Genomic DNA, 23,515 nt, shown 5'->3' with positions numbered 1-23,515 from the left:
TTTATGAAAAAGTACTTTTTTGTTTAGTAAATTTTCAAAATATTTGTGTTTGTCAAAGAAATAAAAAAAATTAATATGTTTAAAAGGTTTAAAATGTTATTGTGTGCAATTTGACAAATTTGGTACTTTTTTGAAAAAGTACCAAAAATTTTGGTACTTTTTGAAAAAAGTACCAAATGTGATTTTTTTCAACAAAACTCCTAAATATCTTTAAAAAATCACAAATAATCGTAAATATAGCAAAAATAATATATAAAATATTAGATTTTGTGTCTTACAGTTTCTCCCTGTCTCCTTTTTGTTTAACAAAGTAGGGTATTCCACATTATTCGCCTAATTTAAACATATTCTATTTATTTTCCTAACAATTTTCTTACATTAATCATCAATTACTTCAATTTTTCTGCGATTAGTCTATGCGTCTATTTGCAATTTACGTTTACTGTTTGAAAACAAACGCATGTTTTTTGTATATTTTTAGTGCAAAACAAAATTTTAATAGTGATCATGAAACTTTGTTCGGATCTAAAGCAAAAAATAAATAAAAAAAAACATAAATAAATTAGTAGTGTGATTTTTTAACACTTTTGTTCTTTGTACAAATTGCAAATTTGTGTTTGCAGTATATTGGCCTTTGGCCAAACTAAACAAAATGTGCATTTAAACTTTTAGTTAATGTTTGTATTTTAGTTTTTTTTCACAATTTCATTCTTAGAATTAAACATAAAGTGCAAATAATAAAAAGAAAAAATAACAATAAAAATAACATATTTTTGTTTAAAATAAGTATGATGTATACGCACAGTGTACACATGTTAAGACAACAAATTTGTTAAAAAAAAATCTTTTTAAAATTGTTATTTTATTCTCTTTAATTAGTTCAGCATAAATCTATCATTTTAAATTAAACTGCCATTATTCATATTTGTGAATTCTTCTCTTTCATAAATTTTGTTTGGCTGACATTTTGCTAAATTAGTTTTCAATATATTTTGATAAAACAAAAGAATTATTGAAAGTAAATAACCCAGCAATATGTTTAAGATTTAAAAAACTAATTAATTTTAAATAAAAAACAGAAATTTCTCTTTGATGAGTACAAAAATATTTTGCTGGTTTATCAAACACAACTGACATCTGTTGCATTTGTTCTTTTTTTTAGTTTTGCATATTTGACTGGGCTTTTCAATTAAGAAATTCATTTGCTGCAACCTCAATTATAAATTTCTACTGTCACTTTCAATTGCTTCTTGCAGCAGGAGTTGAAATACTTTTCAATTTGCAAAAACTGAATCATTTCAATTAAAATTTAAAGATCTTTCATAAATAATTTGTAGACTGGTTGATGAACTTTATTTTAAACAAAGAATTTTAAAATAAAATTAATAGTCATAAATGACAATTAATCCACTTTTAATTAAACATTTTGTCATAAATTTTGTGGCTACGTCATGTAATCTACTTCATATTCTTTATATTAAACCTTTTTTAATCTCTATTCAATTCTTATTAAAACAAGGTCTTTTTTGTAATCTTAAATTTGTTTCTTTAGAATAAAAAAAAAAATATTGAAAAATCATTTGTTTTTTTTACAAAATTGATAACAATTGCCAACTACTGTGTCTTGCTTATGTGACCCCAAATGTCAGCCATCATCATATAAATTAAAATTAAATAAAAATAAATATTTAATAATAATTAAATTTTACAATAAAATAAAAATAAAAAATAAATCAAACAGAAACTGGGTCAATTTTCAAGAATAAATGTCAATCAGAAAATGATTTAATATAACAAAGACAAAGCTATAAGCACAGACACAAACCTTTATAGGAATTGAAAGAAAATATTAATATTTTATGCCTGAAAGGGATATAGACGTAAAATTCAAATTTAGATTTGAAAAAAAAAATCAACTTTAAGAAGAAATTCATACAAAATTTTTATGAAACATTGAAATATGTTTCAAAAATAATAAAATTATTTAATACAGATGCTTAACAAAAATTTCCCTTAAAGGTATATTTTATAGAACCAGGGAAATTTTGCAAAACACTGCATAATTTTATTAAGCCATTCAAATATATGTTTAAAATAATATTATTTTAAAAATTCAGTTTTTAAATAAAATTTCCCTAAGAGGGAAATTTTTCCTAATAAGGGAAATTTTGAAAATAACACCAAAGATTTACTAAGAAATTATCTCTCATTAAAACGCAATAAAAAAGTATTAAAAATATAATGTAAATAAAATTTCCTTTAAAGGGAAATTTTTAAAAATAAGGGAAATTTAAAAAAATCTTACAAAATTTTAATACTCATTCAAAATCTATGATAAAAACCTTATCAGTTTTAAATTTGGTTCTAAAAATAAAATTTCCCTTAAAGGGAAATTTTTTGGAATAAGGGAAATTTTTAAAATAATATCAAAAATTTATAAAGTGTTTATCTCTCATTGAAAAGCAATAAAAAATGAATGAAAATATTATGTAAATAAAATTTCCTTTAAAGGGAAATTTTTTAAAATAAGGGAAATTTAAAAAATCTTTCAAAATTTTAATACTCATTCAAAATCTATGATAGAAACGATAATAGTTTTAAATTTGGTTCTAAAACGGAAATTTCCCTTAAAGGGAAATTTTTTGGAATAAGGGAAATTTTGAAAATAATATCAAAAATTAACTAAGTGTTTATCGCTCATTAAAACGCAATCAAAAAAGTATTAAAAATATTATGTTCACAAAATTTCCCTTAAAGGGAAATTTTTTAAAATAAGGGAAATTTAAAAAAAATCTTTCAAAATTTTAATACTCATTCAAAATTTATGATAAAAACCATATCAGTTTTAAAATTTGTTCTAAAACTAAAATTTCCCTTGAAGGGAAATTTTTTAAAATAAGGGAAATTTTTAAAATATTATCAAAAATTAACTAAGCGTTCAAATCTCATGAAAACGCAATAAAAAGTTAACAAAAATATTGTGCAAATAAAATTTCCCTTAAAGGGAAATTTTTTGGAATAAGGGATATTTTGAAAAATCTTACAAAAATTTTATATTCATTCAAAATCTATGATAAAAACAATATCATTTTTAAAATTGGTTATAAAACTGAAATTTCCCTTGAAGGGAAATTTTTCAGAATAAGGGAAATTTTTAAAATAATATCAAAAATTAACTTAGTGTTTTTCTCTTATTAAAAAGCAATAAAAAATTATTAAAAATATTATGTAAATAAAATTTCCCTTAAAGGGAAATTTTTTAAAATTAGGGAAATTTAAAAAAACCTTTCAGAATTTTAATATTTATTCAAAATCTTTAATAAAAATAATACAGTTTTAAATTTGTTTCTAAAACTAAAATTTCCCTTGAAGGGAAATTTTTCAGAATAAGGGAAATTTTGAAAATAACAAAAAATATTAACTAAGAAATTATCTTTCATTAAAACGCAATAAAAAATTTTGAAAAATATTATGTAAATAAAATTTCCCTTAAAGGGACATTTTTTGGAATAAGAGAAATTTTGAAAAATCTTTCAAAATTTTAATACTCATTCAAAATTTATGATAAAAACCATATCAGTTTTAAAATTTGTTCCAAAACTAAAATTTCCCTTGAAGGGAAATTTTTTAAAATAAGGGAAATTTTTAAAATATTATCAAAAATTAACTAAGCGTTCAAATCTCATGAAAACACAATAAAAAGTTAATAAAATTATTGTGTAAATAAAATTTCCCTTAAAGGGAAATTTTTTGGAATAAGGGAAATTTTTAAAAATCTTTCAAAATTTTAATACTCATTCAAAATATATGATAGAAACCATATTAGTTTTAATATTGGTTCCAAAACTAAAATTTCCCTTAAAGGGAAATTTTGAAAATAATATCAAAATTTAATTAAGAAATTATCTCTCATTAAAAGGCAATAAAAAATTTATAGAAATATTATGTAAATAAAATTTCCCTTAAAGGGAAATTTTTTGGAATAAGGGATATTTTGAAAATAATTTCAGAGATTAGGAAATTTAAAATTTTTTTTCTACAACTTACTAAAACATGGCATTTTGATGTTCAATAATTGAAAATTATATATTTTTTATCACCAATTTCCGCTTGTCTAGTTAGAAACAAAAATTCTTCTTAACAATTTGCATAAAATTAACTGCAAACATAAAAACCACAAACATTAACTTCATTAAAATTGTTAAAAATAACTTAAAGATTTGAATCTCAAATCTACTACTACTAGTTTTAAACCAGCTTAAGGCGACCTTATGTCTCAGCTAAATTTTAAAAATTTTGATTAAAATTCACAGAGAAAATTATTGTGATCAAGAGAGAAGTAAAGAGCAGGGTGGAGTTAAAAAAATGCAAACCAGTTTAAGAAAAATAAAAAAAAAAAACATTTAATTATAACAATTTATTAAAAACCCATCAATAATTTGTTTATGTTAATTGTTGTTGCTGCTGTTTGTTGATTTTTTTTTTGTATTTTAACTAATTTCGTTTAAAACTTCTTTGTTGTCTCTACACACGTCTTCGAATTTGTTCTGCTCGAAATTATGTCATTTCAATAAAAAACTCATATTTCATTTCCAGCCACAAAAACAAATGCCCAGTGATCTCTGTTGCCCTGAAGTTTTGGTATTTAGGGTGTTAGTTTAACTGCAGACATTAATGTTTGTGGGTCTTTAATATTTATGAGACACTACAGCACACACTGTAGCAAGTTCTTCTCCATCAATGATGGTTGGTCTACAAATTAATTGAGTTTAATTAAGAGAAAATATGTATTGATATTGTAAAATGTGTTATAAATCTTTGATTTTTATGTAAACACTTGACTTGTTTACAGCCAAAGAGGGTAAACAATTAATTTATGAAGCAATTTGCTAAATGAAAATGGAAATTTTAAGAATTTTTATGTTCTTAATTTTTTTTATAACTTTTTATTACATTTATTTTCTTTAAAATTGTTTAATTTATAATGCACTTCTTCTTCAAGCATTTTACTGTCATATTCAAAGCTGTATTTTTTTTTGTTCTAAATATAAGTAGCTAGCTAGTAAAAACAATAGACTATAATGGAAAATACTTCCGTATTAGATAATCGGTTGTGAGTATTATTTATTTACCTTAATAAAATACAACAAAGTTACCAAATAGCATATAGTAATAAAAAAAAAACTGGAAAATATTTAATCAACATCGAGATAAATTGCAGGCAATTTACGTACGTACGTTTGTAAGTATTGTAGTAGAAATAGTAAAGTACTCATAATTTTTATTTGAATAAGGAATACATTTTTTTTTGCTATTTGATTGCTAAAGAATGTTGTAAACGTCATTTAGTTACAGAGAAAACTTTTTTGTAACAAATATGTATGAAATAAGTACTTTTTAAATTCAATTATGCAAGTTTTGCTCAAATATTGAAGTTGAAATGGCTTAAAACATTCAGCAGAGTATTTCTGCAAATTTGGTACTTTTTTGAAAAAGTACCAAAAAATTTGGTACTTTTTGAAAAAAGTACCAAATGTGATTTTTGCAATCAGAACTCTTAAATATCTTTAAAAAATAATAAATACACAAAAATAAAGCCAAAATCAGTTACAAATTATTAATATTTATATGTTAGATTTAAATTAAATTAAAATAAAAATTAAATTTTTATTTAAAAATATATTCTATATTTGTCGAAATGAAAAGTTTTGGATATTTTCAAAAAAATAAACTTTTGAGAAAAATAAAGGAAATAAATTTGAGCTTAAAAAACAAGAAACAACAATAGCAAAAAGTACCAAATGTGATTTTTGTAAACAAAATTCTTAAAGATCATTAGAAAATTATAAATACACCAAATTGGAGCAAAAATTATATAGAAATTTTTAATATTTGTATTTGGAAAACGTACTTTTTAGCCAATTTTTTTTAAAATATATAATTTAAGTAGTTTTGTGTTTATTAATTAATTTAAAATATTTCAATCTTGAAATTTTCATGAAAAAGTACCTTTTTATGTTAAATTAAATAATAAATTAGTACTTTTTACATAGAATTTTTCTAGTTTTGCTCAAATATTGAAGTTTAAATGGCTTAAAACTTTCAGCAGAGTATTTCTGCAAATTTGGTACTTTTTTGAAAAAGTACCAAAAAATTTGGTACTTTTTTCAAAAAGTACCAAATGTGATTTTTGCAATCAGAACTCTTAAATATCTTTAAAAAATAATAAATACACAAAAATAAAGCCAAAATCAGTTACAAATTATTAATATTTATATGTTAGATTTAAATTAAATTAAAATAAAAATTAAATTTTTATTAAAAAATATATTCTATATTTGTCGAAATGAAATGTTTTGGATATTTTCAAAAAATAAACTTTTGAGAAAAATAAAAGAAATCTAAAATTTGAACTTAAAAAACAAGAATAAATAAGAAACAACAATAGCAAAAAGTACCAAATGTGATTTTTGTAAACAAAATTCTTAAAGATCATTAGAAAATTATAAATAGACAAAATTGGAGCAAAAATTATATAGAAATTTTAAATATTTGTATTTGGAAAACGTACTTTTTAGCAACATTTTTTTAAAATATTTAATTTAAGTAGTTTTGTGTTTATTAATTAATTTAAAATATTTCAATCTTGAAATTTTCATGAAAAAGTACCTTTTTATGTAAAACTAAATAAGAAATTAGTACTTTTTATATACAATTTTTCAAGTTTTGCTTAAATATTGAAGTTGAAATGGCTTAAAACATTATGCAAAGTATTTTTGCAAATTTGGTACTTTTTTGAAAAAGTACCAAAAAATTTGGTACTTTTTGCAAAAAGTACCAAATGTGATTTTTGCAATCAGAACTCTTAAATATCTTTAAAAAATAATAAATACACAAAAATAAAGCAAAAATCAGTTACAAATTATTAATATTTATATGTTAGATTTAAATTAAATTAAAATAAAAATTTAATTTTTATTTAAAAATATATTCTATATTTGTTGAAATGAAAAGTTTTGGATATTTTCAAAAAAAAAACCATTTGAGAAAAATTAAAGACATCTAAAATTTGAGCTTAAAAAACAAGAATAAGAAAAACTAAGAAACAATGATAGCAAAAAGTACCTAATTCTTAAAGATCATTAGAAAATTATAAATAAACAAAATTGGAGCAACAATTATATAGAAATTTTTAATATTTGTATTGGGAAAACGTACTTTTTAGCAACATTTTTATAAAATATTTAATTTAAGTAGTTTTGTGTTTATTAATTAATTAAAAATATTTAAATCTTGAAATTTTCATGAAAAAGTACCTTTTTATGTAAAATTAAATAAGAAATTAGTACTTTTTATATAAAATTTTTCAAGTTTTGCTTAAATATTGAAGTTGAAATGGCTTAAAACATTCTTTAGAGTATTTCTGCAAATTTGGTACTTTTTCGAAAAAGTACCAAAAAATTTGGTACTTTTTGAAAAAAGTACCAAATGTGATTTTTGTAAACAAAACACTTAAATATCATTAGAAAATTATAAATAAACAATATTAAAGCAAATATGTGTAATATTTGTGAGTTAGATATATAATAAATTAATAAAAATATTATTTTTATTTTAAAAAAGTGTTCTTAATTTTCTAAATTTCTAATTTTAATTAGAAAATTTCATAATATTGTTTAGTATTTCAATATTTTTTTTTTAAACCATTTACAAATTTAGTTTTTAAATCATTTCACTTTTCTAAGAATTCAAAATATTATTTAAAAATTTGTCATAAAACATGACATCAACCAGTAAATTTAGTGCTTTTTTATTTTTGGTTTATTAGGCCATATTTTTCATTTCAAAATTGCATTTATTTGACGCATAATAACAAGAAACAAAGCAAAACATATTTTTAATATCAACATTAAATTCAATTCAATAAATATTTTGAAAAGAAGTATGTCAGTAATAAGAAGTTGAGTCCCAAAGATATGCCAGAAAATAAAAAGGAAAAAATGAAAAGTCTTTCAAAACAATAAACATGTGTCAAAATAATTTCAGAAAACAAAAGTTCTTAAACCCATCAATCCATCACATTAGCACAATATATTTAGTTTTTTTCAAGAATTTAAAACTCTAAAGTCTTAAACAAATATTTCCTATCAATCACATCACCAGCCATTTAGCCAACCAACCATGCAGCCTTTAAAAGTTTTTTTTTTGTTACACACTTGTCTTTTGCGCCCTCCCCCAAAAATCTCAATGATTTCTTCAAGCAGCAGTGGCAGTAGCAACCATCCACATTAACAATTAAGACAAAAAAAAAATAATTATTATTTTACCATATGTAGCATATATTTTTAAAAAGATAATGCAAGAATTGTGTTAAATTTCAAAATGAATACGACTTTTTGTTATTCGAAATCTGTTAAGACATATTTTTATAAAGGGAACAGAAAATACACAAACAAATTTCACAATTTTGCAGTAAATTAACCCTAAAAAGGCGGGGGGAAAAATAAAGATGAAAATAATTCAAACTGGTTTTTGACCCCCGCTCTATCTAAAGCAGCTTAATATTGAAGAGATATAGAAAGAATCTCTTTAATATTTAGCTGCTTTCTATCTTTATTTTGAAGCTCTTTTCTATCACGTTTTTCTCCTTTTCTTTCCCAATATATGGAGTTTAATCAAAGTACCCCTGGGGGACTTTTTAGCCATTTAATCATTCTTCTGCATAATTTTTACCTTCTCAAGCTCTTTCCTTAACAAATTCCTCCATTTTCCCTTAAACTGCTATTTACTTTTATCCAGTATCCTTTACGACCCCTTTGGCCTGTTAAGGGTTAAAATTTATCTTTCATTTCAAAAGACATGTGTAACAATTCATTGCAATCTTTATGTTTATGTATGTTTAAAATAATATAAACGAACAGAAAAAAAAGCACAAATTGTTTAATGTTTTTATAACCCATATGTGTGCAATATGTTTCCCTAAACAATTTTTTTACGAAAAACAACTTAAATCATGCCAAATTGTTTTTATTCCCAGCCCAAAAATAATCTCTATAAAAAAATCAGATTTAAAAAAATAATAATGAAAAGGAATCAAAAAAAAAACAAAAAATTGGGTTAAAAACTCGTAAAAGAAATATTGAACAATAAAGTAAATAATGAATTCTAAGAAATAAACCAGCAAACATTAAGACTTGAACGGGTACTTTTTTGTAAGAAATTAGTACTTTTTAAATTCAATTATGCAAGTTTTGCACAAATCTTGAAGTTCAAATAGCTTAAAACGTTCTGCAGAGTATTTCTGCAAATTTGGTACTTTTTTGAAAAAGTACCAAATTTTTTGGTACTTTTTCAAAAAAGTACCAAATGTGATTTTTATACTCAAAACTCTTAAATATCTTTAAAAAATAATAAATACACAAAAATAAAGCCAAAATCAGTTACAAATTATTAATATTTATATGTTAGATTTAAATTAAATAAAAATAAAAATTTAATTTTTATTTAAAAATATATTCTATATTTGTCGAAATGAAAAGTTTTAGATATTTTCAAAAAAATAAACTTTTGAGAAAAATAAAAGAAATCTAAAATTTGAGCTTAAAAAACTAGAATAACTAAGAAACAACGATAGCAAAAAGTACCAAATGTGATTTTTGTAAACAAAATTCTTAAAGATCATTAGAAAATTATAAATAATCAAAATTGGACCAAAAATTATATAGAAATTTTTAATATTTGTATTTGGAAAACCTACTTTTTAGCAAAATTTATTTAAAATATTTAATTTAAGTAGTTTTGTGTTTCTTAATTAATTTAAATATTTCAATCTTGAAATTTTCATGAAAAAGTACCTTTTTATGTAAAATTAAATAAGAAATTAGTACTTTTTACCTACAATTTTTCAAGTTTTGCTCCAATATTGAAGTTTTAATGGCTTAAAACGTTCTGCAGAGTATTTCTGCAAATTTGGTACTTTTTTGAAAAAGTACCAAATTTTTTGGTACTTTTTCAAAAAAGTACCAAATGTGATTTTTATACTCAAAACTCTTAAATATCATTAAAAAATAATAAATAATTGTTCTACCTCTAACAATGACATAACCCAGCAAACCGTAACACATTAAGGTTACAAAATTTTGTATAAGAAACTCGCTTTTGAAACACTTTATGTACCATTTTAAATCTTGTAATGCTTTCTAAACATTTGCCTATCTCCTTAAAATGTTTGCTGGTTTACGCTTAATAAAATCTCGCCTCACACAGTTTATTAGCTTAATAATAATTGTTTAATTCTAATGTATACAAATAATTCTAAAATAAATTATTGAATTTCAAATAAAGATTCTTCTCTCTGTCTGCCTTCCTTTCCCCCTCGTTCTCCTAACATTTCAGGCGTTGACATTGTGTGCTAGATTTAGTTATAAAAAAATCTTTGTATATTATTTTTTCTTAAACGAAAACCCAAATATTTATTGTTTTGTTTAAAACAATAGACATTAAACATGTCTGCAAAATCAGACACATTTTAAATTAAAGCAAGAAACTAATAAAAATAAACAAAAAAATAATTGAAAGGAAAAAAGGTGGCCACCTTAAAAAACTAAAACTTAAAAAATTTAACTTAAAACCAAAAAATTTGAAGCAAATTTGTTTTAGTTACACAAAATAAGAAAATATATAAAAATTTCTTTAACATTTTATAAAAATCTGGCCACCCTTAATTACAGAAATCATTAGAAAACTTATAATTTTTAATAAAAATCTTAAATTCTTAATATAACTTTCATAAAAATAAAAATGTTTTAAAAAAAAATTAAAAAAATTTAGAAATTTCTATTAAAAAAATGTGGCAACATTATTTTATAAACCTTTAGAAAACATTTTATTTTTAATAAAAATCTAAATATTTCTCAAGCTCCTGCTAAAAAAAAAAATTTCTTGCTAATTTACCAAATTTTAGAATTTTTTATTAATAAAATCTGGCAACCTTTTTATAAAAATTGTGAAATTAAACATAATTTTCATTTAAAACATTGTAATTTTATAACAACTACACTAAACTATAAAAAACTAGCTAAATTAAGTTATTTCACAAAAAAAAAATTCTAAAAGGTGGCAACATTTTTTACAAAAATTTTGATTAAAATCTAAAATTAATTTATAACCCTAAATATGAGTATAAGAATCTTAACATACAATAAAAACTTGCTAAATTAGGGCATTTCAGAAAAAAATATATAAAAGGTGGCAACCTTTTTACAAAAAAATTTAAAAAAAATGCTTATTCTCTTTTATAACTGTAACTTTTTGTATAAGAATCTTAACATACTAGACAAATTAGCAAAATTTAGAGAACTTCAGATTTTTTTTTTTCAAAATATGGCAACATTTTTTACAAATATTTTGGAAAAATCCCAATTTTTATTTTTAAATATTATATATTTATAACAACTAGAAAAAAAAACTATTAAGAACTTGGCAAAATTTAGGGATATAAGAAAAAAGTTCGTAAAAGGTGGCATCCTTTTTTATTAAATATTTAGCAAATTGCTTATTTTTATTTGCTAATAATAAATTTTAATAAGAACTTCAACAAACTATTATAAAATGGCAAAAATTCAAGGGTTTTAAAATATTTTTTTCAAATCTGGCAACCTTTATATAAAAAATTTTAAGAAATTGTTAATTTTAATTTTTAAATATTAAAGTTTTATAATATCTTCAACAAGATGTTAGAATCTAGCAAAATTTGGAATTTTTTATTAGTTTTGACCAAAAGTCTGGCATCATGGTTTATTAAAATTTTAAGGAATTGCTAATTTTTTATTCTTAAATATATAATGTCTGTAGGATGTTTAAAAAACCTTTAAAAACTAGCAATAATTCGCTGTTTTTAGAAATAATTTCCTAAAAGGTGGCATCCTTAATTACAGAAATTTGGAGAAATTCTTAATTTTTATTTTTAAATATTAAATTTTCATAAGAACATTAACAAACTATAAGAATTTGTGTATTTATGAAATTTTTTTCCACAAGGTTGCCACCTTTATTAGAGATATTTTTGAGAAATTCTTAATTTTTATTTTTAATAGTTAAAATTTTATCAGAATTTCAATTAACTGTGGATAACTAACAAAATTTAATAAATTTTATTATTTTTTAGCAAAAGTCCGGCAACCTTTTCTATTCAAATTTTGAGAAATTGTGAATTTTTTATTTTAAAATATAAAATTTCTTTAGAAACTTGCAGAAACTATTAAAAACTAGGTAAAATTCGTTATTCTAGAGATATTTTTGTAACAGGTGGCAACCTTAATTACAAAAATTTTAAGAAATACTAATTTTTATGTTCAAATATTTAAATTTAGAGAAAAACTAATAAAACTGCCAAAAAATCATAAAATTTTAACAAGTTTTTATGGAAATAGGTGGCAACCTTTTTTGTTAAAATTATTTCAAAAAGAAAAAATTTTAAGGAATTATTACAATTTCTCATAAGATATTGATATAAAATCCATTAATGTCCAAAATTTAAAAAAAAAATTAAAAAATCAAGAAAACCTCATGAAAATTAAAAAAAAATTTTAATTTTCTTTCGATATATGATATAGCATTTATTTTTAATTCTAAGAAAAATGTTGGCCTTTAATTTTCATTTTTTTTTCTAAAAGAAAAAAACACTCATCACCTGAGCATGTTTTCTCAAAATTGGAGCACTAATCATGTTAGTAAATATCGAATTTTATTTTTATTTATTTATTATTGTTTTTACAAAATTTGTAATGAAATTAAACATTACAGTCCATTAACAACAACAAAGTATTGTAGACATAATTTTGTTCTTGGGGAAATTCAGATATTTACCCAATAAATAATACTAGTGTAAACAGATCTATTCCACTAACAGGCACACTGGGGCATCATCTAACGTTTAATATGAATTATTTTGTAAATAAATATATGAATGAATGAATGAATAAATACAAAAACTATATTTTTAAAACAAATGTTGTGTGAAGGTAGGTGTTTTAAAACTTTAAAAATAATTATGATGCCATAGAAGAACAAATAGCGGAACTCTTGACAGTTTACAGCTAAAAAAAAAGTACAGAAAATTTGTAAAGAATTATTGAAAAATTCAAAATATTTTTTCCAAATCTAGTTTATTTATTTTTAAATTTAAAACACCAATTCCTGTTTCCATTCATTAATATTTTTTTTATAGTTTTTTTTTTGGGTTCAAATTTCTTTGATAAGAAATTTTTTCCATTTCCCAGCTTCTCAAAAAAAAAAATAAATAAAAAAAGCAATCATATTGTTTGACCTCTTTGTACAGCTTCACTTCCGATTTGATAAATATTTATTTCTTTTTTGTCAGCTTCATCATGTTCTAACAGTAAAGTTATATAGAAACAAAAGCAAATAAATTTCTTTAGTTAGTATGAGGAGACACTTTGCAACATGAGTTTTAAAACAATGTATTTAGTATGACCACTATACATTTGTTTTTGTTGTTGTTGTAGCTGTAGTTGTTATTATTTATTTATTAATTAAATAAATAGAAAATAGTGTCAATGATGATAACATATGTTTAAAGCAAAAAGTGATTAATAAAATATTAGTATTATGTACTTTAACACTCCATACATACATAAAGTTGTGAAATACAGTGTTAACAATGGTATTATTTTGAAAGAAAACTATTTTTTAGTTATAAAATTAAAAATTTAACATTTTCTAGCAAAAAGTACTTTTTGCAAAAAGTACCTTTTTTAGAAAGTACTTTTTTCAAAAAGGTACTTTATGGAAAATTTATTTCTTATACAGTTTTTTATAAACCTTAAAAAAATACAACATTTTCTTTAAGAAATTTCTGGTTTATTCCATTTTGAAAATAGTAGTAGATTTTTACTACTATTTTTATTTCAATTAAAAATCATATTTTTATAAATTTTCTTAAATTTCCTATATCTTTAACTAAAAAAAAAATATTTTTCCAAGAAATATTTTCATATATTGATTTTTAAAAAAGTAGTAGTTATCTACTACTATTTTTATTTTGTTCAAAACACATTTTTAAAAAATTTTCCAAATATCTTCAAAAAAACAAGTACTTTTTAGTAACAAAAAAACAAGTAGTAGATTTCTACTACTATTTTTATTTCGTTAAAAGTCTGATTTCTTTATAATTTTGTAGAAATGCATTATATAGTTACCTCAAATAAAGTATTTCTGTAAGAATTTTGATATATTTTCAAATTTAAAAATAGTAGTAGTTTTTTACTACTATTTTTATTTCGTTTAAAAATCATTTTTTTTTTAATTTTTTAGAAATGTATTGTATAGTTGCTTTAAATATAGAATTTTTTGTTAAGAATTTTGTTATATTTTCATGTTTAAAAATAGTAGTAGCTTTTTACTACTATTTTTATTTCGTTTAAAATTTATTTTTTTTTTATTTTTTAGAAATGTATTGTATAGTTGCTTTAAATATAGAATTTTTTTCCAAGAATTTTGTTATATTTCCAAGTATAAAAATAGTAGTATTTATTCATTTGAAAAACTAGGATTTATTTATGAAATTTGCCATATTTTGATTTTTAAAAATAGTAGTAGATTTCTAGTACTATTTTTATTTGCTTTAGAAATCATATTTCTTGCAATTTTTAAGATATTTTTAATATATTAATTTGAAAAACTAGGAATTTTTTAAGAAATCATGATATATTTTGCATTTTTAAAATAGTAGTAGATTTCTACTACTATTTTTATTTTGTTAAAAAGTCCGATTTTTTTATAATTTTATAGAAATGCATTATATAGTTACCTCAAATAAAGAATTTTGCAATATTTTCCAGTTTGAAAATAGTAGTAGCTTTTTACTACTATTTTTATTTCGCTCAAAATTATATTTTATTTGTGATTTTTATGGAATTTTCTATATATATAACCTAATTACTAGTATTTCTTAAAGAAATTGTCTAAAAATTCAAGTTTGAAAATAGTAGTAGATTATACTACTATTTTTATTTGCTTAAAATTACAATTTTTTTTTAGTTTTTAACCCATTATATATAAATGCAATTTAAAAATTAATATTTTTTTAAAAAAATTTACTTTTTTGTTAACTTTAAAAATAGTAGTAGATCTAGTACTATTTTTATTTCGCTCAAAATTATATTTTATTTGTGATTTTTAGGGAATTTTCTATATATATAACCTAATTACTAGTATTTCTTAAAGAAATTGTCTAAAAATTCAAGTTTGAAAATAGTAGTAGATTATACTACTATTTTTATTTGCTTAAAAATACAATATTTTTTTTAGATTTTAACCCATTATAAATAAATGCAATTTAAAAATTAATATTTCTTTAAAAAATTTGCTTTTTTGTTAATTTTAAAAATAGTAGTAGATCTACTACTATTTTTATTTCGCTCAAAATTATATTTTATTTGTGATTTTTATGGAATTTTCTATATATGTAACCTAATTACTAGTATTTCTTAAAGAAATTGTGTAAAAATTCAAGTTTGAAAATAGTAGTAGATTATACAACTTTTTTTATTTGCTTAAAATTACAATTTTTAGATGCAATTTAAAAATTAATATTTTTTTAAAAAAAATTTGCTTTTTTGTCAACTTTCAAAATAGTAGTAGATCTACTACTATTTTTATTTCGCTCAAAATTATATTTTATTTATAATTTTTCAGGAATTTTCGATGTATAAATCTTAATTAATAAAATTTATTGAAGAAATTGTCTATAAAATCAAATTTTAAAATAGTATTAAATTTCTACTACTATTTTATTAGCTTGAAATACCATATTTTTTTAGTTTTTAACAAATTTTATAAAGGAGAATTTTCAAAAATACAATTTCTTTAAAAAATTTGCTACATTTTGAAATTTGAAAATAGTAGTAGATTTCTACTACTATTTTTTTCATACAAAAATTAATATTTTTAGCATTACTTAAGAATTGTCAAGGTGTTTATCTTAAAAATGGTATTCATTTGGGAAATTCGCTTGATATTCTACTTTGAAAATGGTAGTAGATTTCTACTACTATTTTGTTTTGCTTAAAATTTTTAAATTTTTATGAAATTTACTAGGGTTAAAGCTTTCTTATCAAAAAGTTATTAAAAAAAACAAGAAAATTACGTAAATTTGTTTGTTGTTTATTAACTTTGATTACCAAGTGCCTTAAAATAGTTAAATACTTTTGGGACTTTTTGGCTGCTAAATAGATTAGAATTGATAACAGAACATAATTATAATTTAATGGATCATACACAACAAAAAACCTGACCTTATTATAAATATTTTTTTGAGTTTAATTGGTTTTTTGAAACAGGAACTATTTAAGTCTTTTTTTTTTTGTTAAGAGATATGAGAAGATGTTTTTCTATTAATGTTAAATCCGTATCTGTTTTTTTTTTATAAAAAAAAGTAAAATAATTGTATTTAATTGAAATGAAATTGAAAATAATATAATGATTTCTGACAGTAGAAAAGAGAGATTAAATTATGATTTTTTTTACGTTTTTGGCGGCATTGACATATTTCTTAGGAATATAAAAAAAGGTTATCACTTATTTAAAGAAGAGCTCAGTTCATAATTGAAATTTAAAAAAAGCAAATATGTATGAATATAAAAACAAATGTTTGCTTAATGTAGAAAAACACATTAAAGATAACCCAGCGAATCAGAAGACAAAAAACGTGGAATATATTTTCTCAATACAGTTATAATCACAAGTATTTCCTGCAAAATTTCGACTACGTGACGTAACATTAATATTAATATTACGTTAACGTAGTCCAATATTTTCCACTACGTCACGTAACCATTAATAACATAAGGTAGGTCTTAAACTTGTCCACCTATTAAAAACAATTTTACGCTGACTATTCTCTATATTATTTCTTTATTAATTTCACATTTTTATTTTTATTCTCAACTCTACACAGATAATGTTATCAGCTAAATTATGTTTGAAATGTTGAAACTATTTTGTATGTAATTTGTTTCAAATATAGAGCTATGAATGAATGATTTTTTTAGAGCTGTTTTCTTTTTGTATTTCCATAATCAATTTTAATTCTATAGTCTCCTTAAACTTTTGTAGCCTTCTATTCTAAAGTCTTATCTCCCCACAGCACAAAATTAACACACATTTTTCTTAAAATTAAAAAAAAAAATAATTTAAATTAATTGAAACAACAAATATTTAAACAGAGACCAAGCAAAGATAACCTTAAGAAATTTAATTTTGAAATAAAATGCTTTTGCTTGCAGAAAGCTAAAAAAATGCTAATAAATATTCAATAATTTTAGAATATTTTGCAGATATCTTTTAAATTTTTTAACAAAAATATATTAAATATAGATTAAATTTCCTAAAAATTACAAAAATTATGATTTTTAAAGGAAATAAAAATAGTAGTAAATATTTACTACTATTTTAAAAACCATTTTTTTAGCAAAATTCTTGAAAAATTTAGCTTTTTAGATAAATTTACAGCAATTGCTGAAAAATCAAGAAAAATATAGTATTTTTTAAGATAAGAAAATAGTAGTAGAAATCTACTACTATTATGGAAAGTGGAAAATTTAGCAAATTCTTAATTTTTAACAAGAATGTATACAAACTGTCGTAAAAATATGGATTTTCAAACGTTATAAAATAGTAGTAGAAATCTACTACTATTTATAAAGTTGAATTTTTAGCAATTTTTTTTAGAAAAATCCATTTCTTAAGTTGAGTATTTAAAAACTGTTATTAAAATGAGAAAAAAATATGCATTTTTGACAACAAAAAAATAGCAGTAGAAATCTACTACTATTTTCGAAATTTAAATATTTAGCAAATTATTAATTTCTGAATGTAATATATTCAAACTGTCTTTAAAATTACAAAAATAAGGATTTTTGAGCTTAATAAAATAGTAGTAGAAATCTACTACTATTTATAAAGTTGAATTTTTAGCAATTTTTTTAGAAAAATCCATTTCTTAAGTTTAATATATAAAAATTGTTATTAAAATGAGAAAAAAATATGCATTTTTGAATAAAAAAAAATAGCAGTAGAAATCTACTACTATTTTCGAAATTCAAATATTTAGCAAATAATTAAATTCTGAATATAATGTATTCAAACTGTCTTTAAAATTATAAAAATATGGATTTTTGAGCATAATAAAATAGTAGTAGAAATCTACTACTATTTATAAAGTTGAATTTTTAGCAAGTTTTTTTTAGAAAAATCAATTTTTTAAGTTAAATATATGAAAACTGTCATTAAAATGAGAAAAAAATATTAATTTTTGTATAAAAAAATGGCAGTAGAAATCTACTACTATTTTTGAAAATCAAATATTTGGCAAATTATTAATTTCTGAATGTAATGTATTCAAACTGTGTTTAAAATTATAAAAATATCGATTTTTGAGCATAATAAAATAGTAGTAAAAATCTACTACTATTTCTAAAGTTGAATTTTTATTAAGGTTTTTAGACAAATCTATTTTTTAAGTTAAATATATAAAAACTGTCGCTAAAATGAGAAAAAAATATGCATTTTTGAATAAAAAAAAATAGCAGTAGAAATCTACTACTATTTTCGAAATTCCAATATATAGCAAATTCTTAATTTCTGAATGTAATATATTCAAACTGTCTTTAAAATTACAAAAATATGGATTTTTGAGCTTAATAAAATAGTAGTAGAAATATACTACTATTTCTAAAGTTGAATTTTTAGCAATTTTTTTTAGAAAAATCAATTTTTTAAGTTGAATATATAAAAACTGTCATTAAAATGAGAAAAAAATATGCATTTTGGAATAAAAAAAATAGCAGTAGAAATCTACTACTATTTTCGAAATTCAAATATTTAGCAAATTCTTAATTTCTGAATGTAATATATTCACTGTCTTTAAAATTACAAAAATATGGGTTTTTGAGCTTAATAAAATAGTAGTAGAAATCTACTACTATTTATAAATTTGAATTTTTAACAAATTTTTTAGAAAAATCTATTTTTTAAGTTAAATATATAAAAACTGTCATTAAAATGAGAAAAAAATATGCATTTTTGAATAAAAAAAATAGTAGTAGAAATCTACTACTATTTTCGAAAATTCCAATATATAGCAAATTCTTAATTTCTTTATGTAATGTATACAAACTGTCTTTAAAATTTTAAAAATATGGGTTTTTGAAAGAAACAAAATAGTAGTAGAAATCTACTACTATTTACAAAGTTGATTTTTTTTAAATTTTTTTTTAGAAAAATCAATTTTTTATGTTAAATATATAAAAACTGTCATTAAAAATAGAAAAAAATATGCATTTTTGAATAAAAAAAATAGTAGTAGATATCTACTACTATTTTCGAAATTCAAATATTTAGCAAAAATTTGCTCAGTTGGTTTAAAAAACCAAAATTGTTTAAAAAAACTGAATTTTTTTTTAAAAAGTACTATTTTTAAAAAAAAGTACTAAAGTACTTTTTCAAAAAGTACTAAAATTTACAAAAAAATAATATCAAAAAACTTAAAACTCTTAAAGGTTTCTAAAAAGTTTAAAAATAACACATTTTAAAAATAGTAGTAGAAATACTACTTTTTTCAAAATTGCTCTAAATCTATAAAAAAAATGGTTGGAAACACAACAATGAACAATTTTAAAGTAAAACTAACTATTTACAAAAACCTAACAAGTACCTAAAAACCTAAAATTTATGTTTTAAAAATTTTCTAGCTAATTTTTTAAAAAAAACTTATGGTTTCTTAATCTTTATTAAGTGATTTTAATTGTTTAATTTTCACACTTACCTTAGCACTTATTCCACTTGCTTGTATTATCACAATAATCGCCAATAATTTCCACATTAATGACATGTTACGCCTCATTTTAACGCCCATGGGCATACGATTCGTGGTCGTACCCATGTTATACACAAATAAATTTCTTTTATTTATTTCTCTCTTTTGGATTAAACCAAAAAAGCGGGTGATAAATTAAAAGAAAATTAAAAAAAGGTTGAACTAAAAGAAAAACAAAACGAACGCTGAGCGTTGGTTTTTCGGCCCAAATTGTTTAAATTTATATTAATTTTTGGAATTTACTTTTTAACACACTGTTTTTTTAGCACTTTTCTTGTTGTAAACAAACTGAAATTGAGAGAAAAAAAAAGAAACAATAACAATTTATTACTACAATTTTATGTATTTTCTTTTCTTTTTTTTTTTGTTATTTAATAAAAAAAAATTGTTCACTGCACTTTTTTGTTTTAAAAATAAAACCAACAACAAAAAAAATGTTTTCAGTTAAGTCAGCAAATTTAATATGAAACCGTTTATAGGAAACGCGCACGTTTGACGTTTTGAAAAAATGTCTTAAAACAAAGAGGAGATGTTAGGTAAAGAGAGTAAGTAAAGGGTGTAGAGTGACTTAATAAAGAGATGGATCGTTTTCTTAAAACTGAAGTAAAATCTAATGTTTATATACCTTAAAATTACATTAAAAACATAAAAAGAGAACATTTTTTAAAAATTAATATGTTTTGAATGAAATTTTAAAAAAGTACTTTTCTACTACTTTTTTTAAAATGTGGAATTTATTGAATTTTAAAACTGTTTCTGGCTTAGAAAGTCCATTTGAATGATTTTGGCGTCATAAAACAGCTTAAAACTCCATAAATCTTAAAAAATATTTAAAAAGTACTTTTTTGGTACTTTTTGGAAAATTTGTATTTTCATGAATTTTAAATAATCCCTGTTATTATTATTAAAAATGAAGTAGAATTTCAAAATTTCCATAAATTTGAACATATTTTTAAAAAGTACTTTTTAGGTACTTTTTCCAAATTTTAAAGTTCACTATATTTAAAGCTTTACTTTTAGATTAGATGAATTAGAGGACAAATTTTTAAATTATTTTCAAATTTTTTTTCCCAAATTTTTAGTTTTTGAAAAAATTTTCAAAAATTTTTTTTTTAAATTTTCATAAAAATTTGTAACTTTAAATAAATTTACCTAACTGCAAAATTTTCATATTTTCATAAAATATTTTAAATATCTATAACCCCCATTAACACGAAGTCTGGTTATGTGTTAACTAATAGTTAAACTGACAGTTTTCATACAAAAATATTTTTAACCGGCAGTATAACTGTTTGTTAAGACATAACCAGGCTTCGTGTTAATGGGGGTAAGAAATATTAAAATCTTTTATTTTGAAAACAAATTTTAATCTGTTTTGAAAAACAAAAATTTGGCCAAACTATTATGTTTAATATGGTCGGTTATGTCATAAACATTTCAATAATAATTTATTTTAAAAATATCAAATTTGTTAAAAAAAAATCTCAAATATGTTTCAAAAATTTCAAATTTGTTTAAAAATTTTCAAATTTTTTTGGAATAAATTTAGTTTTTAGTTGGTTTTTTTTTAATTTCTTAAAAAAAATTTCAAATTTGTTTAAAAAAAATCTGAAATCTCTTTAAAAAATTTAATTTTTTTTTTTGAAAATTTTCAAATTTTTGAAAAAAAAAATCAAATTTACTTAAAAAATTTCAAATCTGTTTAAGAAAGAATATTTTTTAATTTATTTTCTAGTTGTTTCCATTAAAATATTTGAAATTTTATTTAAAAATTTCAAATTTATTGGAAAATTTTAAAATTCATTTAAAAACTTTTAAATTTCAAAATGTTAAAAACTTTAAATTTTGTTGAACAATTAAAAATTTTTTTAAAAATATTTCATATTAAGACCAACATTTTGAATTTAGCTAGAAGATTTTGATATTTTTTTGATAAAAATTTTAAATTTTTTTAAAAACTAATATTTGAATATTTTTTCTTTAACCAGTATAAAATTCCTTGCAAAATTTTCAAATTTTATTTCAAAAAATTTAAATTATTTTTTATTTTTAATTTAAAAAAAATTTTAATTTTTTTCAAATATTTTTTTTGACATTTTTTTAAATTTGTTGATTAAAAAATTGTATGCAATTACTTTCTAAAAATTTTATATTTCTTTTCTAAATATTTTATATTTTTTGAAAAATTTGTAAATTCGTTTCAAAATTTTTTATATTTTTTCTAAAATTTTCTTTTATTTTCAAATTTAAAATTAAATTAGTTACAAAAGTTTTTTTTATTTTTTTCAAAATTTTCTTAAATGTTCGAAAAGTTTTTTGAATTATTTTTAAGTAAAAATCTTTAATAATTTGAAATTTTTTTTGGCAAAATTTATTTGAATTGATTATTTAAGATTTAAATAAATTTTTTAAAAGTTTTCCAAAAATATTACTAAAAATATCAAGTTTTTGGAATTAATAAAAATTTTATTTAGTTTATTTTTTAAAATTTTTATTTTATTATTATTTCACTTCATTATCCTTTTATTTCCTTTAGCTTTAAGAAAACTAATCCATCTCAGTTCTGAATGTTCAATTTGTCACACTATCAGAGAATAAAAAAAAATTCTTTTTTTAACACGATTTATTTATGTTTTTGTTGTTTTTTCAATATTATTTTCCACAAATTTAACTAGATCACGATTTCCGCTTTTTTGAACGTAGTTGTTGTCGTTGTCGTCAACAACATCAACAATTTCTTATCACGTTTTTCTAATAATGATAAATCCTTTAAGTAATAAAAACGAGCAAAAAAAAAAACAGTGGTTCCCTTTATTTAAAAACCAAAAAAACGCGCGTAAATCCTTTAATTTTTGAAATGGTTTTATTGAGTTTTTTTTTAGTTAAAAAATATTTAAAAAATTATTTAAAAATTCAAAAAGAAAAAAATCCTTTAAAACACACCAATTACACGTTATTTACAAACAGAAACGAAATGCGTGCGTCCCCAACGTACGACGGCGCGCAACTAAATGAATCCATATATTCCTTGAAGTCAAATCAACACAGACGGCCACTCACAGATACAAATGCTCTTGCACACACACACAGATACTACTCACTCACACCAGTACTCAGTATGTTAAAGTGATGATGTGATGATAACGGCCAATGTTCTTTGGGGCTGGCTGGCTGTCTTGTGTGCAAATTGTATATTGTGTGTTTGGGGAGATAAAGTGAAATACAAATTTGTGTATTCACGCGAACAACATTAAAACGAAACGCACTCACTCACTTACACTCACTCTCTTACAAGTAAAATTGCATTTACAATATGTTAAAGTACATAAAACTAACAATACGAAGTGTCTCTGTTGAAAAATCAGACACTCGCCAAAATGAATTTTTATGCTTTTTGGCTCTTCTCTAAGTTCCCTTAAAATAACAACAACAACAACAACAAAAAAGTACAACAACAAATCACAAAAAAGAAACCCACCGAAAAGTACTCGACGACCGACGTTCGTCTACAGACTGATTTGTTTGTTGCAACCTTAAAATAAATGAAAGATATTCAAAAAGACAACATGTTTTAACACTATCAACAATAATAATAATAATTACAACAACATGCACATA

The 23,515-nt window shown here is 21.1% G+C and overlaps 1 protein-coding gene across 12 annotated transcripts in view; it reads right to left on the bottom strand.

The window, feature by feature from the left end:
* The window catches only part of trol (terribly reduced optic lobes), a 239,541-nt gene extending 216,597 nt beyond the window's left edge, over positions 1-22,944 (bottom strand). For all 12 annotated transcript variants that reach the window (XM_065510085.1, XM_065510086.1, XM_065510087.1 and 9 more), the window contains exons 1-2: positions 22,841-22,944; positions 19,847-20,185 (exon numbers count right to left, since the gene is read on the bottom strand). In XM_065510085.1, the coding sequence (XP_065366157.1) occupies positions 19,847-19,963 (117 nt within the window). In that variant the 5' untranslated portion in view covers positions 19,964-20,185; positions 22,841-22,944. The remainder of the gene's footprint in view (positions 1-19,846; positions 20,186-22,840) is intronic.
* Positions 22,945-23,515: the final 571 nt, after the last annotated feature.

Source organism: Calliphora vicina, chromosome 4, assembly GCF_958450345.1.
Source record: "Calliphora vicina chromosome 4, idCalVici1.1, whole genome shotgun sequence".
Lineage (NCBI taxonomy): Eukaryota > Metazoa > Arthropoda > Insecta > Diptera > Calliphoridae > Calliphora > Calliphora vicina.
This window is presented reverse-complemented; position numbering and strand designations above follow the sequence as displayed.